General features: G+C 41.7%; 1 protein-coding gene across 1 annotated transcript; it reads right to left on the reverse strand.

The window, feature by feature from the left end:
* Window positions 1–1,401: 1,401 nt before the first annotated feature.
* On the reverse strand, window positions 1,402–11,678 carry LOC121354298 (sulfotransferase 6B1-like). Its single transcript, XM_041468790.1, has 8 exons — window positions 11,074–11,678; window positions 8,261–8,614; window positions 6,930–7,069; window positions 6,445–6,534; window positions 5,595–5,721; window positions 4,705–4,799; window positions 4,035–4,191; window positions 1,402–3,108 (listed from the first exon to the last, which is right to left on the reverse strand). The coding sequence occupies exons 2-8, from the start codon at window positions 8,460–8,462 to the stop codon at window positions 2,978–2,980; spliced, it is 942 nt and encodes a 313-aa protein (XP_041324724.1). The 5' UTR covers window positions 8,463–8,614; window positions 11,074–11,678; the 3' UTR covers window positions 1,402–2,977.
* Between the last annotated feature and the right edge of the window lie 5,463 nt (window positions 11,679–17,141).

Below are 17,141 nucleotides of genomic sequence, written 5' to 3' on the forward strand. Positions count from 1 at the left end.
TGGGAGTCAAGCCACCCCAGAGCAGACAGAGAAATATTCCCAGTGCCCTGGGCTTCCACAATCCCCTAACCTGTTGCATATGCCTAAAATATATATGTATATGTATTAAACTGTCTTATCATTTTTTTATGAGCCTGCGCAGTTATTCAGTCAAGTAACCCAGATTCAGGTTTTGGTCTGTGGGGCCTCTTATCTCTCTTCAGCTTGAATGCTTGCATTCCTTTCTAAGTAGCCTTGAATCTCCTTCCTAGTCTCTGCCATCCTTTTTGTAAGCACAGACTTTAACAGACTAAACAAGCAGACTTCAGCTAAAACCAAAATTGGGTTCTACCCCAAGTTAAATTTCCAACCCCCCTCACTTTTCAATTCTATCTTTTATTTTTGCGTCTTATTTGCTCAGGTGATGGATCTATAAATTGGGTGGGGCTTTTCCTGGTTTTAATTCAACTATATATACAGAACCTTATTTTACCTTTTTTTTTCCAGAACAGATCACTGGATAAATCTGAAAGACTGTGTCTAGAGAGGCAAATGCCAATGGTAGTACAAGAAAGCTGGGTAGAGCAATGTCTCACACCATCACTCTTGACAACCCCTCTATCTCAATAAAGTAATTTTCAAGAAAGACACAAACAAAGCAGAGGGGTTCCAAGGGAGGACCACAAAGCTGAGAAGGCTCAGGGACAGTGCTTAAAGGGCAGCTACAAAGAGGATAAAAGCTCCCTATTCACCAGACACCACATGGAGAAGGAAAGAGGCAGTGGATTCAAGTTGCAAAAGGGGAGGTTTGATCTTGATATATGAAGTAAGTTCTTTACAGCAAGAACAACCATTTGCAGGAACAATGCCTCCAGGAATGTGGTAGAATCCTCATGACTGGAGGTTTTCAATACATGCTATCTAGATCGAATCTCATCCAGGCTCCCTTTCCCATGAAAGGTTGTACTAGATGATTTTTCGAAGTCTCTTCCAACCTGGGCTGCTCTGTGATCCTATAGAAAGCAGTGCCTCTTGCCTGTTAACTTCAGCCCAAAATCTTGTAGGTTAAGAAGGGAGTTTTTTGGGAGGTTGCAGTCAAACCAATCAGTGCTTGGATTTGAGTATTGGCACCTGGTGTGGCCACTGAAGGTATGGGCCGCCTCTGAGAACACAGGGGGTTAAAATCAGAGAACTCCCAGGAGAACTCTCTCTTGGTTCCGATCAGTGAAGGAGGTCAGACCTCCCTTGCCCAGCTGGGGCTGGGTGTGGGAGGGGAAGCCATGCAGCTGGGTGAGGTAGGCCGGAGCCTTGGGCAGAGGAGGGGAGTGAAGGCCTTGCAAGATGGAAGGGTGGAAGAGCTCTGAGAAGCATCCCCCCCGCCCCCCGGGAGAGAGATAGAGAGAGCTTGGAATGATAGTGCTGCCTTGGAATGTGATATCATGCTGGCAGCATAGCCAGCCAGAAGAAGTGCAGGATGCGGCGCGAGAAGGTGCCCGGCAGCCGTGGGAGTTCTGGACAGACAGAGATGAAGATTTTAACCCCTTTCTAGAATAATGTAAACCTTACAAATACTGATCCTCCTGAATCTGAAAGAGGAGAGAGAGATGAAGCAGGAGGAAATGAGCAAGTGTGACGGAAGTTGGTGCATGTCAGGAATGTCAGAAGATGTGAGAAGAATCCTAGGTTAGGAGATGGAGTGGCCTTGGGCTGGACTCTTTTCTTGTATGGCCATGGACAGACCCATGTTTTTCCTGTGACCCAGAGACTGCATTTAGGGAGACGCAATGCCTTGAGGCCAAAGAGAGCATGGTGAAGCAGTGGCGTGAACAGAGACAGCTGAGGAGGGTGTGGGATGCCCTGTGTCTTCAGTGGAGATGAAGATCTCTGTTCACGAGGCCCCTCGGCCCCAGGGGGTAAATTTGGGGGGGACTGGTGTCCCAAAGCTGAGAGACTGCTGCTTTTGGAACTGGGCGGGGCATCCTTAAAAGGGGAACGCTAAAAGCAGTCCTGGTCCATGTGCAGTGGTGAGAGCACTGGACATGGAAGGAAGTAGTCACGAGGGTAGATGTTCTCCGGGCGGTGCCACAAGTGGCATGGAAACACAAGAGGTTTCAATTGTGTTTCTGGGGGAAGCCTATGGTGCAAGGGAAAACTCCTCTCTCCCTGATGGACTTGAGGGTTGATTATTTGAGGGGTGGTGATAGACTGAAAACTGATTATCTGAGAGATGGTGACGGAGTGGAAATCTAAGATGTTATTTCATGCTGTGGAGGAAATGGGGGGAGGAGGAGGAGGAGGAATGTATTTGGAGGGTTTTCATTCTTAGTTCTGTGTCTGTTCCTTTTTAGATATTGTAATCAATAAAGTTTGTTTCCTTTACTCCTAAGTTGGAGCCTGCTTTGCTCTGTTCCTGATCACATCTCACAGAAGCCACTAGGGAAAGTATATTTCCATGGGGGCACTGGCATTGTGCCAGACTCAAACCATGACAAATCTGAAATCCATTTTGATATTTTGCATTCAGAGAGATGAAGGGCCTTAAGAACACTGATCCATATTCTCCTTCTTTCTCCTTTCTCTAGCTCTGATCTAGTTTGTACTGAATTGATGAAAGATCTCCTTTGACATTAGGCTTCTGTCATATCCCTATTTTTGCTAGTGATATTTTCTGTAAAGATGTTGCCAGATTTCAAATATTTTTGAAGAAAAAATAATCTGCATACTAAAAAATTAAAAATAATCTAGAAGAGCTGGAACAAGGTTGTTGAGTTTTTCTACATATGATTAGTTGACATCTTCAGCAAATGAGTGTAGCCAAAGTTCTCACCAGTAAACAAAAGGCCACTACTCATCAGGGTAACTGTAAAGGCTGCTGCAATGACTCTTACAGTAAGATGTAAGGTGCTTGGATCATTTGATCTAGTTTTCCAGTGTATAGCATTCAGATGATCTTAGTCTGCCTGGCAAAATTCTTGTCCTAACCACGTTTCATTTCTCTTCAGACTTTGCAGTATAAGTCATATTTCAACTTTTTCCCGAGTGTCGTTCCTGCTATATGTTCTTCAAATGCTTTGTCCATTTTCTCATTCTGATCTTCACTGAAAAGATTCTTCCAGTCACTTACACCACCTTCAAAAAAGCAGGAACAAACTCTTAAAAACCAAGAAATTTCATTTTTTATTCTATAGAGCTGTTGTTTTTATTGCATTGTACACTAAATCTTGTTGATCCATTCTCCAGATGAAACATTTTTCTACAGCAATAGAATTTTGTGAAATCAGTGGAGTTACATATATGTGTGAATAATCTTTTGCTAAAATGCAAAATAACATACTCCTCTTTAGGTGACTGTGTTCAAAAAGGCAGCCTAAAATCCTGTTTCCCTGCATCTCTCACTGCCATGCAGTTATGACTGGCAAAGTGGAAGATCATGAAGAATTTATTATGAATCATCTGCCAGGAGGGTGAGCTAGGTTTCTGCTCCTTTAAAAGCTTTAGTTTTTATCCAGTTACTTCTTTAATGTAGAATGCAGAAACTAGATTCTGAAAACCAGGCTGCCCTTCTCATGTCCATGTCCCCCAAACTACACTGCAAAAGTTGTTGCCTTCTGTTCCCTCTCTTGTGTCTTCCAGGATTCTTGCTTGCTTGGCTTAGTTCTAATGTGTAAGAGTGAGCAGGCATTTGGCAGTGGCCATCTCAGAAGATTTCTATACTCTCATATAAAGGGTGGTCACACCACTCAGGCTGCGTTTGGCCCTGTGCTGCCTGCTCCAAAGGCTGGGCAATTGGGAATCCAGTCACAGAGGTGGAGAGGAATTCAGTCACATGACAGTTCCTCCTTCCTGCCAGCCATCTGAGAGCCTGCAAGAGTGTCTCTGCTGTGAGAGCCTTGCTGGGCATCTTCCTCACCATTGCTCCTTGAATAGTCTTCTCAAGCAAAGCAGCGATAACCTGCTTTGCAATGCTGCTGTGAGTGCTGGAAAAAGGACCAAAGGATGCCCCAAGTTCTTGAGAGTGGGACATTTCTACCTCTGAGCCCCGTGGAGCTTCCTACCTTTGCGAAAGAGAACCTTGCCAAATGACCCATGGGTCTTGTCTGAGTTTTTCTTCATAGACTGGAAGCTGCTCCTCTCTACCACCAGCTGGAGCTCTTCCTCAGTCAGAGCAATTCCAAAGAATGTAGCTATGTTTTTCACACTCAGGGCAGGATTCTGGAAAGAGGAATGTAACTTATGACATGACTTTCAAACAAATGACGCTGCTTTCCAAGGTGTTTACACTTCCGTGTATCTCTCTGCTGTCTGCATACATAGGATATTCATAGAGTTCTCTAGGACCAGGGTGGGCCATAGTGTTTCTCTTCTCCATAATTACTTTGGAGGAGATACAAGCTGCTTTCCTGTAGATTACAAAATATTATATATGATTTACAGGTGAGCAAAATCTACACTGCTGAAAACATAATAGCATCTCCCCAAAAAATATTACTGGAGATCTTGACATACACTGATTTGGGCTTATATCACTAATAAATATAAAACAAGAATCATTTTCACAATCAAAATTTTAAGAAGATTTTAAAGTTTGAATTTCAGCTTTTCTTTCCTAAAAACAAGAATTTGTCTCACACACTTTGGATACCATGCATGTATATAATTTTGAATAGGTTCAGTAAGAAAATTTCCCTTGAAGTATAAAGTATTTGTAACTATTCTTAACCTTACCTCTTTTATCTCTTCATAAGTTATTGTCATGATATTTTCTTTGTCAGAATATTTGTTCCATTCAGAAAGGTATTCAAGGTAGCATCCCCAGGCCGCTAAATAAAACAAAACAATACTAAGATGAAGCATAAATTAAGGTTATACACGTTTTACTCATTAAGTTGCCTCAGACAAGGGCTTTATTACTGATGTCTATGGCAGGGTTTACACCCTTCTGTGGGAATTGCAGTTTTTACTCCAGGCTCAAGCATATGATACCACTGGTAAGTCAGAAAAATAAAACTTGGTAGTATTTCAAGATAGCTCCGAGTTCACCAAAAAAGCTATCATCTTTCAGACCATCTTGTAAGACTCCCTTAATTCAGTCTAAAACCTTATTGAAACCCCCCTTCTGTTAGCAATATGCTATGTCAAACTCATAGCCTTAAACTAGTGCTATTACTTTCTCCCTGTTTTAATGCATTAGTTTTTGTCCCCTTTTTAATGCACTAGACTTAGTCCAAATAACTCCTTTCATCCAATGTGGCACGGAGGTGCCATATAGCTCCATGGACACAAGATGATGGACATAGGAGAGCACTATGATGGACATTAGAGAGAGGTAAAGGGGACCCAAGACAGAGATAAGGAAGAACTGCTTCTTCCAGGAAAAATACCAGTTTGTGCAAATTTAAAAAACCTGTACAAGTGCAGTTTTGACAAATACTTATTCTCAAACAGTAAGACAAGCATGGTAAACTTCAGTTCAGATGTCTAATTCTCTGTCTTTAATCTCTGCTTTTGTACTGTAGAGCAAAAATTCCTAGAGAAGCTGATTTACCAAAGTACAAGGGTTTTTAGACAAAGACAAATCATTGGACAATTGACACAGAGAGAAAAATATACTGTACTTTTCTTTGCCATGAAATCTGTGAAGAAATCATCCCAGGTCTCATAGGAGGGAACAGTAGTCACGCCATTGGAAAAATGGTAATAAGATGTAGCTACATCTTTTGGATTACGAATCAGTAACAATATCTAGAAAAATAATTAAGTGAACTATTTATGAAGAAAGACATAGCATACTACAGCATTAAAAAATAAATATTAATAATATGTATTGTTAATAATAAATTAATAATTATTAATAATAAATATTATTAATAATATAATTATAACTGCAGTTGAGGGTTTCTCATACCTTGTGTGCTCCTTGCAGAAGTAGCAATTTTATCCCCAATTAGGAAGGTGCAGTATTTACCTTTGCTTTGGTACCATGAGAAGATGGTTGCCTATAATTATTATCTTTTACAGATTAACCAAATTATTTATGCAGAATCTAAGTATGTTTTGCTCAATACAAGCACAGTTCATCTTTTAAGTAGCGAAGAAAATTCACCATAATATAAATTCTCCTTGAAATTTGACACGTTGAAGCCCTCACGTGCAACAATACAATAAATAAATGCAATGCAATGCAAATTCCTCCCATAGGAAATCATGTCAAAATCCATTTTCACTCAGAAGGATTTGTTCAAGCCCTGCAACTCTCTTGTGGAAACTGTCACAAAGTTGCTCATAAAGGCAAACTGTGGTTAAGTGAGGCGAATGGCACTATTTAAAACAGTTATGTGGAAATGGCCAGGCTAAACACTTAAGTATAACAGTGATTCTTAAAATTGGCAGAAAAGTACTACATTGGCTCTTTAAAAAAAAAATCTGCAGAAGTGATTTCCTTAAAACATTAAAATCAGCACTCACCTTTATGTTATTTTTGAAGATAGATTGTGGAAGATTTTCAGGGTGGAGATTAGTAACCATAAATCTTGGAGAAGGTAATTTGGTCATTCGCTTGAAGAATTGGAAGGAGGAAAGTGGACAGTTCAGTTAGTACAAGTATTCTTTTCAGTAACCTACGCTAAAATGTGGCCCTGATGAACTTATCAACAGTTATTGGTTGATTGAAGTGGTTTTTGGGTTTTTTAGTGAGTGTTGCCCTGGGATATTAGTGGGCACTGAGTAGCTCTAATCTTCAAAAGCCCATGAGCAATTGGAAAAAGTCTATCCATTGTTAGTTCTCTTCAGTGCTAATTCTCTTCAGTTCTGTTATATAAGGGATCAAATCTAGAGGTAGGGTACACACTAGCTATCTGTGAAAGCATCAAACAATGGAATCGTTCATACTTCATATATTCAGTATGTGAAGCAAGTAATGTTGATCATTTCCATACATATTCTGTTCCCACCTCAAATTTCTCAGCATCTCCAGCTTCGAGGTAGGGGAATTCTTCTGGTTCTTCAGCATTCACACTGCTTTCACTACCTGGCGTTTTCTTTTGACATATGGCTATGAGGTCAGTTAAGATTTGACTTAGCCAGTTTGTGCCTGAAAGAATAAAGAAGTGCTTGTAAAACTTTTAGAATGGACAGAAATGGATTTACCTGGGAAGTCAAAATTGGTAGTACTACCAGGTGAGTTACAGGGGTGGTAAACTTGTACTTTGAAACCTAAAGTATTAAATGTTTTCTGCTGTGCTGGACTATCTTCGGAAGAAAGATGGGTCACAGTACTTCAAGACAGGAGCAGAACTAGATCTGAAAATAGTGCGCTCATTTTCTTTAACATTAGGAGAAACCTCTCTGAAGTGACATTTCCTAGACACACTTGTTATCTTTTTCTTCAAAATGTAACAAAGAGTCTGCATAAATCTCCCATCTCTAATTGACCCTTTTCTGACTTCTGGACACTGGGTGCCTACATCTTTCTCACTGCAATCTTAACAAGTGCATTCCAGTGCATAACATTTCTTCAAAAAGAGAATACAATAAAAAAGCAAAAACTTCACAGTCCTGTCAGCTGTGACTATCTGCAGTAAGGCATTGTGAACCAATTGCTGGAAGAAAGAAGCAGCAAGATTAAAGAGTATATGAGGCACATCTAATCCAAACCTTTGGCCTGCATGTCGACCAGTACTTTGAGGCAAAAGGTGTAAATATGTAGGGTAAACTTGCAACTGTAGCAAAGATGTCCTCTTGATTTCCCAATAATTAAAGAACAGTGTAATCACTTCAAGGACAACAAAAAATATTTTTGATAGCTATTTCCTGACATCTATGAGAAATAAACTAAAGAATATTCTCCATTTGAAGGCACCAGAGGCTCCCCTGTAAAAACATAAAGCTCTTAATTTTACAAACATAAACCTGGGAGCAGATCGTGGAATATCAAGAGATTTAGTTACCTCTGGTGTAAAAAACTGTATTTTTATTCTCTCCAATTTGTGCATTTAACTTCATAACTATGAAAAGTAAAGATAGCAAAAACCTTTATAAGCAATAGAAAAGAAAATTAGATTGTTTTCTCAGTCTTGGAAAATTTCCCATGTCAATATTCATAATTCATTCCTTGTGCCTTTTGAGAATGAAATCAGATTTACAAAATTTGCTGAACATTCTAAAGACACTTATTTACCATAATATATATGTACCGTAACATTAATATTGCATATATTTAGTACAAACCTTGTTACTTGCTATTACAGGACCTTGTTTATAAAAAAAATTAAAATATATTTACCGGATTTAGGGTATGCTGCCAAAATTACATCATCATTTCTGGCTTCAAAGGATTCCAAGGCTTTAAATGTTTCAGGACTGTAAAATGTTCTAGGGTAGAGAATTCCTTTGTAAGAAAAAAGCAGTTCATCACGACGCATTGTGCTGGCAGTTGCTAGTGCCTTATCTATGAAACCAACAAATGTTTTCCTGGACTTCTCCATTCTTCTTCTCTCTCACACACACAGGCTCTGTCACAGTGTGAAATGCTGTGTAGAAGGAGAAACTCACAGATTGTCCTTTAACAGGTGCTTGGTTTGCTCTCTTTTTTTTTTTTTTCTTGACTCTATGAGCAATAACTTAGCTCTTTCTGAACCTGTGAAGATATATGCAGGTCCAGTCAAAGACCTTATGTAATATGAACCTTTGGAATCAATAAAAGTTGAACATAAATGAACAAGATAAGCAGCCAAATGCAATTGCATTCTAGGTAAAGGACTTAAATAATTTCTAAACCTCATGCCAAAAAGTCTGTGATAACAACATAGAGCTTATAAATAGAATATAAGAAAACAGAATGACATGAATTGCAGATTGGAATTTAAATGTCATGGTCAAAATCCTCAAGGCAGTTCATCTCTTTCCAGTAATCACTGCTGGGATTATTTTTTCTTGATTATATCTCTCATCATTCCCACCAAAGTTAGATGAAATGTGTTGGGATTGGGAGAGAAAATGTTCAGTGCACTAGAGACTGAGCTGAGAATTGTCCTGTGAGTGTGGCTGATTGCTGCCTGCAGCTGGTGCCCAGGAGGGCACAGGGGCACAGGCACTCTTGGGCCACTCATCAGACTGCACTACAGAGGTCTCTTTTCCTTCTGGTTACACAAAGATTACTCATTTCTACATTTCTTTAATGAGCTCAGTCATTGTTTAACAACTGATCAGTGCTTAGGGATTGGTAATAATATAACCTCAGCTACAGTGAGTAGTGTTTATCACACACTTCAGATGACGACCTGCTGACTGCATTGACCCCAGTAAAAGAACTACCTTTAGACTCACATTCAACATTTAAGTCTCTGGCAAACGGATGGATGTGCTACAAAATATGAGAAAATAGTTCTCCCCCACAATTAATGCCAAGAATTTACATGCCACCCTTTCTTATCTCCATCTCTTAACTGCTGCCTGTTGGGCCCTGGAAGGAACGGGACCAGCAAATACATACCTGTATGCTTTTGCCATTTGCTCTCCCTGAGGGATTCAAGCCTGGTCCCTGAGCCACCATGCAGTGCTCATGGGATGATCTAGCCCTACATTTTTACATCTACTTTTTCCAGTCCATACACAGTCTTTTGCTTTTCCCTTCATATCTGTTCTTTCTATAAAACGCTGTCAGCATAGAAAGACTACCTATGTACAGGCATAATCTGAAACCAGTGGATATCACATGGCCTGGTCCATCTGATCAATGAAGTCTACCAAAGGGTAAAAGTTGGCACCACCTGCACCATTTTTTTCACTGACATCAGCTAAAACTTGCTGTCCTATGAAATAGCTCTTTTGCTGATTCTTGATGTGAAACTAGCCCCCCTAGCAGAACAAAAAGCAGCTTACTTAATTTTTCTTCCTTATCTTCCCTTGGCATTAAACTGTCATGGATTGAAGACAAGAAAATGTGTTTACTTGGTATTTTTACCTGCTGGCAAAAAAATTAGTTTGGGACAGTCCTCCCTAAGGGTGGAAAAAGAGGGAATATGGCTTGTAAATTATTAGTGTCATTTCATTCAATAGCATAGCATTGGAATAGGGTTTCCAAATTTTAAAAAATATTCCAGAGAAACCTCCAGAGGATTTCCAATGTATTTGTGCAAGAAAGGGCAGTCAGACCAATTATTCCTGGGAAGTATATTTTATTCTTACGAACCAGGAAAAAAAAAAAAAAAAGCCAATTCCTGTATTTGCAGAGAAAATTATAATTAGAAGCCATAACTCATGAGGAGAGATTTGAGGGGAGTTTTATTTCTTGACAAAATAAAGAAGTTGGATTAAGATTTAATAATGTGAGCCCTTGATACAGCCATCAGACACCTGAGCTGAGAGATGGGAGGAGTGTATCTAGCCCCACCCATGCGATATAAGTCCCTGTGAACCTGCTAAACAGTGAACCGAGAGACTGACAAGAAAGCATCACTTGATGCAAAATTTCTAAGAAGCAGCTTTCAAAATACAGAGACTAAAAACAGATTAAAGGATTTGATTATCTCCAGACCAATGGTATTTGTTGTTCGAGCCACCACAGTTTCTCTGAAGGTTTCTGACTTCCCACGCTGACCAGACCTGGTCTTCCCTGATTGCGGAGCTTTGCAGAAGGAGGCTGGAGACATTTCTGTCATAGCTACGGGACAGTGCCAGCTGGCCCTTACATAGTGCACTGCTCTGTTCGTGCAGATCCACTCTGCCCAAGTCTATGCCCTAGATCTGTGATCCCTCCTCCTGTGAAACCCCACGTTTTCCAGTTTCGGTGAAGCTGCCCATATCTTTCCTTACCCTTCTGTTCCTAAGAGTGCGGCAAAGAGGGAAAACTGCGAGGACGGCACGGAGTTGCTACCGTCTTTCCGTCACACCATATCCTACTCCGCCACCCTATCCCCCTTTCCCTGAAGGCAGAACAAGGGACGGAATCCGTCCAGAGTGACACAGGAGCGCTACTGTCCTGTCGCCCTCCTGTGTCCTCCTTCCCCCCCCGCCCCGTCTTTCCACATATCCCCCGTTCCCTACAAGGTGATGGCCGCGCCGTTCTGGGCCCTCCTTCTATAAAAAGGCGCTTACCACGCAGTTTAAGATTCCCGTTTTTCCTGCCGAAGTCCTTCTTTTCCGGTCCCGATCCTCCCCTTCCCCCACCACTTCCTGCCGCAGCTGGCCCCCTCCGGGCCCGCGTGGCAGTGAAGGAGCGGCGGGCTGCTCGGCCCCGCGAAGAGGCCAGACCCTGCTGTGGCGCTGCCGGCCTCGCCCCCGGCCCCGGCCCCGGCCCCGGCCCCGGCCCCGCTCCAAGCCCTACGCCCGGGGACCTCGCCTCTTCCCTCGCTTCGCAGTCATCATCATTGAAGATAACAACACCCCCAACATCAGTACCAAAGCCGAGACCAAACAATAAGGACTGTGCCCCCTCTGAAGAGGAGATCAAAGCACTGCACCCTTTCTGGTGAGAAGACCAAAAGCCAGAGGAGATTGAACTATTAACTCATTAAGTAAAAATGTATTCATTTAATCAGGTATCATCATTTCTGTTACTTTATCCTTTGTGATTAAGTCCCAAATGCTTTTCTATTCCTTGTTAATTTAGCTTAATAATATTCATTTTGCTTTTGTAAACTATTAAGTCATATTTCTGAGAATCCCCTTATTATAAGTTATTCAGCATGCACTGATTAGTTTAAAAACTGGTGTTATGTTTGCTCAATTATCTAATCACAAAATAAAAGGCCAAACAAAATTAAATGTAACAATAATTTTAATAAAATTTAACTGAAATAGTTGAAAAATATAAAATTGAATACATTCAATAAATTGGCAGTATAATTTGGTTATAATAAAATATAGTCTGGTTCGGGTAATGACGCATAAGCAAAATTACCGCGGGGTACGGAGTGCGAGGGCCTTGGGACCCCTGCCACCTCACGTACAAGCTTGCCAAGCCCAAAATTCCCCCCTTTATCCCGTCTATTATCAGCATCCCTTCCTATTTTCGATTCATCACACTGGTGTCTCCACCCTCATCTTCATCTTCACTACGCATGCGCCACCATCTTTTAGGGGGTCGCACCACTCTTTGGGGGTCGTCCAGATGAAGGCCGCTCCTCTTCCTCAGGTGTCTTTTATTTCACTTTTGGGTTACACATGCGCACTAAGCTAATATCATATATGCCAAACTAAAATTATATAAGCCAATATAATAAATCTTATAAATTAACATATTTCTGATTTCCACTCAAGTTTTCCCTCTTTCAGTTAATTTTAGCAAGCTTTATCTGACTCCTTTTCCTGCTTCGAACATCTGCAAAAGATAATGGGGGGGTGGACCCTTCCCCTCCGCTTTCTTAGCTTTTTACCTTTTTAACCATTTTGTTATCTCCAAATATTGATTACTATATCCATATTGATTACTGTTTCAATTTTATCAGCACGAATCACACCTATTTATCACACTGGGGAGCTGTGGAGTGCCCCTGTTCCTAAGAGGCAGGAATTTGATCTTACCCTTCTTGTGTTGCTAATAACTCCTCCCTTGACCCATACCCTAAACTCCACCCCTGTGATACCTTATATAACCCCACGATCCTGCATTTGCCCTTTCTTTGGTCTCCATCCCACCCCTCTTCCCTGGCGGTAATAACTGGATTCTCGAGCTTTCTGAAATGAGAACCTATCTTGTTTGCTCCCATGCCCGGCACCGGCAGCTACACCCTCCCTGGACACGATGAACCCAGTTGCAATGCACTGCAAGAGTTAAGAATTCTTAAAAGGGACTGGACCTTGCCCAGGACCCTCTATGGCTGTTCCAGGAGAGGTTCAGACCCAGTGTCCTGGTGGGAAGATGGCCCATCAAAATGATCAGTGCAGGAGAACTTTTGAAGACTGGCAGGAGCTACTGTCTGGAGGTATAGGCCCATAAAGAACTGCCGAGGAACAATCTTTCATGATTGCACGTGACTTATTATGTCAGGATTACATGACACGTATGAAGCAACTGCCACAAAACAAATTATGTACCAGCCTGCCATCCCTTGGTAGAAGCAGAAGCAGACCTCTATTGCTTTTTTTCAACTCTTTTTAACTTTTCTACCTTTTGTTTACCACACACTACTCCAGAAATGAATACAAATTCCTGGATGAGGCAATGGCTCTGTCCTGCATCCAGTCAGGCATGTAAGGCAATGTCCAGAGCTGAGGAGAGGTAACACCTAAACCAGACTTCTCATGATGAAATACTCACATCTTAGTATTTTATGTCATCAAATCCTATAAGAGGGTCACTTTCATGTGAAGTTTTAATACTTAGGTCCTGCATTAGTGGGACTCAAATTCTGCTTGTACTACTTCACTTCCGTTTCTCTTTCCCCATGTCCATAATTTAATCTTTGGGTGAAATTGTTCCTTATGGGGTTGTTACTTGTATTCTGGGGGACATCTTTTCAGAAGATAATGGGTGCTAAGATGGTGAAATGGCTCTCTCCACTGGTCATCCCAACAGAGACAGGCAATGCAGGAAGGTGAATTACCCTGTGAAGGGGCCTTTCACTCTCTTTCATGCCCTTGAATACAGTATGGGTCTCATTCACTGTAAGAATTAGTGTCTGGACAGGCTGTTCTGGTCCAATCCAGCTAGCTATGGACTCCAGCCCACACGATCTTGCACAGTACAAAAGGCAAAAGACGAGAAGTGCTCTTCTCCACGTGAGGACTGAGTCCTACATTTATTTCCTTAATAGGAGACACCAATCATCCAGGTGACTGCCCAGATGGAAAAGAGGGAGTCACCTTCTCCCAGGCGATTTTGAGCTGAGGGGAATTGGGGTGGAGGAAAGGGGCAACAGCCAATGGGATGCAAGTGAGGAGGGCAGAGGGGAGGGGTAAACCAGGAAGTGACCACCAACACTAATGGGAGACATGGACCACACTCAAAGACATGGAAGGTTACTTAAAATTACCTAAAAAGAATAATTTAAAATTATTTTTCTGCTCTCCCAAAATGCAGAATCATCAAAATAGGCCATTTTATTGGAAATATTTTCTCTATCAGTGCTATTTTACTCTTGAAAGTTGAAGACATTGTTCATATATAATGCTTTCTGTGACCCTTGTTTTAGTTATTCTTTTCAGCTTCTTTGTCCGTGTACTAACTCTGAATTGCAGAGGAAAATTTCCTCCCATTTTCCAGTACTAAAGAATAAGGGCAGCATCAAGAAATTATCTTTTTTTTTTTTTTTTTTCCCTCAAGACAGCTGCCTGAGAGATTTTCAGTGGAGCCAGCTGCCTGAATCCTGAGGGAGCCAGATCACTGTAATACCACATCATGAAATGTAGCAACCTGTCACCTGAGCCACTGGGGACACAGGTGCCTCCAGCTCCTTCAACCCTTAGACTCTGCTCTCTGCTCATGAGCAGGGTCTCCAGTGCTGTCACAGCCATATGTCAGTCTGCTCAGGAGTGGCACACCAGGCGGGTCAGAGCAGCCCTGTCTCTCTGGAGAGGCTCAGGGCAACCAGGGATCCTGAGTATGCTAGCAATCCACGTCCTAGTCCTGTAGCCATGATATTTTATGAAAAATCCTTTGCTAGGATTTTTCCCTCCTGAGGAGCTGAGGACCTCAGGAAAGAAATGTAAACAATAACTATCTGCTGCTGTGGAATGCAACAGATGCAGCTGTGATTGGTGCATGGTGGTTGTTTCTAATTAAAGACCAATCACAGATGCAGCTGCATTGGACTCTGAGAGTCACAAGTCTGTAATGGATTCTATTCTTGTTCTTTCTAGCCTTCTGATGATCTTCTTTCTCTATTCTTTTAATATAGTTTTAATGTAGTATTTTAATATAATATATATCTTAATATAATAAACCAGCCTTCTGAAACATGGAGTCCAGACTCGCGTCTCCACACATGGGGCATTAGACACGACACTAGTCCCAGCACTGTCTGTCCAGCAGCCAGAGTGTCTTGGGCTATGCAGGTCACTGAATGTGGAACAGCTGCTGTGCTCCTCAGGGAAATCTCTGAGTTGCTCTGTTAGCCACAGGAAGATCTGCCTTGGATGGAAATGCTGTTATCAGGAGCATTTGCAGTACAGCATAAAGAGAAGACGCACCTGAATGGAAGACTCGCCCTAACTTTGCTTTGTAAATGGATTGAGGAAAGGACATGAGGTGGAAGATGGGTTAATATAATTTTTCGGGTTTGTTCATTCTCTTTAATGGAAACAGACAAAAATTAAATATGAATCTCATTTTCAGTGGAAATTTCTCTTTTTAGGCATGTGGCAGGTTTGATACTGCTCAATCACCTGTGCACTCACTTCCTGCTGTGAGGTAGAATTTGGACAAAGGCAAAGCAGGCTCAAAACTTTAAAAGGGTATAAAGAAAATTTTATTAGCAGTAACTAAAAGGGGTAATAAGAATGAGAACAAAACCTTCAGAACACTTCTCCTCCGCCCACAACGTTTTCTTTCCCACTGAAAATGTAAAGAAACAAAACCTAAATTTCAGTCAGTTTACCACCTCTAGAATAGTATTTCTTCAGTTCACTTAGGGAGAGAAGTCCCTCTTGTAAATGTTATGGAGACTTCTCCACAAGAAAAAAAACCAGTTCTCTTGTGGCTCTCAATTTTGTCGCAAATAGCAGCTATCCAAGGAAATCTGCAATCGTAATGTCCCTCCTATTTTCCATGAGCTTTTCCCACAGCTGTGTTTATGGGCCAGGTCAACTTATGGGGTACTGTTTTAAAGATGAGCTGTTCAAAGACAAAAGTTCTCATTATCTGACTCTTAAATCATGTTCATCTCTGGGAACAGAGGTCTTCTCTTCCAGGGGGCACAGGATCACTCCCCTCTGTTCAAACTTCTCATAGAATCACAGCTACTTTTACATCTGCTTACTTTAGCATGGAGGCCTTTGCTCAATATCTACAATTTGAACATATTCATCTCCCCATACCTTCATGCGTTATAGGGAAGAAGAGTCTTTCTCCATAGCTTTTCCAGAGGATTTCAGCCCCAAGACTGAGGCATCTCCTCATCCCTCCAGTCTGGGACTTGACTACTTCTTCACTGACCTTGATGTCTTCATGTTGCTGCTTTACATGCTTGCCTTTTGTTCCTTTCTCTCACTCGAGGGAGGATTGAAGCACTGAAAGAGTTAATATCTCACCTGGGGCCTGCAGATGGTCAGCCTGACCCTGGTGGGGATCAGACAGGCCAGAACTCAACAGCAGTGTGCCAGGGGAGGAAGGGGCGGAGGGGGTAGAATTTTGCTCAAAATTCTACCACTACCTGGTGGTTGTGGTGGTAGCATTTTGGCTAGCCGGCTTGGCCCTGGGCTGATCCTGGGGCCCGGTGGAATCAGCTCAGCCCTGAAATTGCAGTCATGGCCTGGCCCACGGCACCCCCTCCCCTGCCTGGCAGCTGGTGGCGGGGGGCTAGAGGTCCGGCCCCATGGCCCACAGGCCAGCCTGGCCAAGAGAGGGGGCCGGGGCGTGTTACCTCTTTGCTGGCCAGAAGAGAAAGTGGAAGTTCCTGGGTTTCTTCCATCTTTAACATGTGTTTTTCACAGTGTCCAGCTTTCCAACAGCTAGAAGTTTGCATCACTTCCCTAAATATCTCCCATGCAAAACCATGACAATGTTGTGTCTGGTGCCCCATGTGTGGAGACGCGAATCTCGACTCCATGTTTCAGAAGGCTGGTTTATTATATTAAGATATATATTATATTAAAACGATACATTAAAACTATACTAAAAGAATAAAGAGAAAAGGATTCATCAGAAGGCTAGAAAGAACAAGAATGGAATGCAATAACAAAGACTTGTGACTCTCAGAGTCCGAGCCAGCTGCATCTGTGATTGGCCGTTAATTAGAAACAACCAACATGCACCAATCGCAGATGCATCTGTTGCACTCCACAGCAGCAGATAATTACTGTTTACATTTCTTTCCTGAGGCCCTCAGTTTCCCAGGAGGGAAAAATCCTAGCAAAGGATTTTTCATAAAATATCATGGTGACATGACAAGGCATCATAGGCAACAAAAGAGACAAAGACCAAAAAGAAAGATACTTTTTTCTTCTTTTTTTTTTTTTTTTTTTAAAACCTTCAAAACAGATTCCCAAGTTTTTCTGAATTGATT

The sequence above is a fragment of the Pyrgilauda ruficollis genome, unplaced genomic scaffold (genome assembly GCF_017590135.1).
Source record: "Pyrgilauda ruficollis isolate IOZ18807 unplaced genomic scaffold, ASM1759013v1 scaffold101, whole genome shotgun sequence".
Classification (NCBI taxonomy): domain Eukaryota; kingdom Metazoa; phylum Chordata; class Aves; order Passeriformes; family Passeridae; genus Pyrgilauda; species Pyrgilauda ruficollis.

Bases quoted from the DNA above. Each gene is read 5' to 3' on its own strand.
- LOC121354298 (XM_041468790.1), bottom strand. From the start codon at position 8,462: ATGGAGAAGTCCAGGAAAACATTTGTTGGTTTCATAGATAAGGCACTA. The intron at 5,722-6,444 runs GTGAGTGCTGAT...TTATTTTTCTAG, and splicing joins TCTTCAAAAATAACATAAAG to ATATTGTTACTGATTCGTAA. The intron at 3,109-4,034 runs GTAGGAAGCTCC...GCTTTTTTGAAG, and splicing joins CAAGGTTCTCTTTCGCAAAG to GTGGTGTAAGTGACTGGAAG.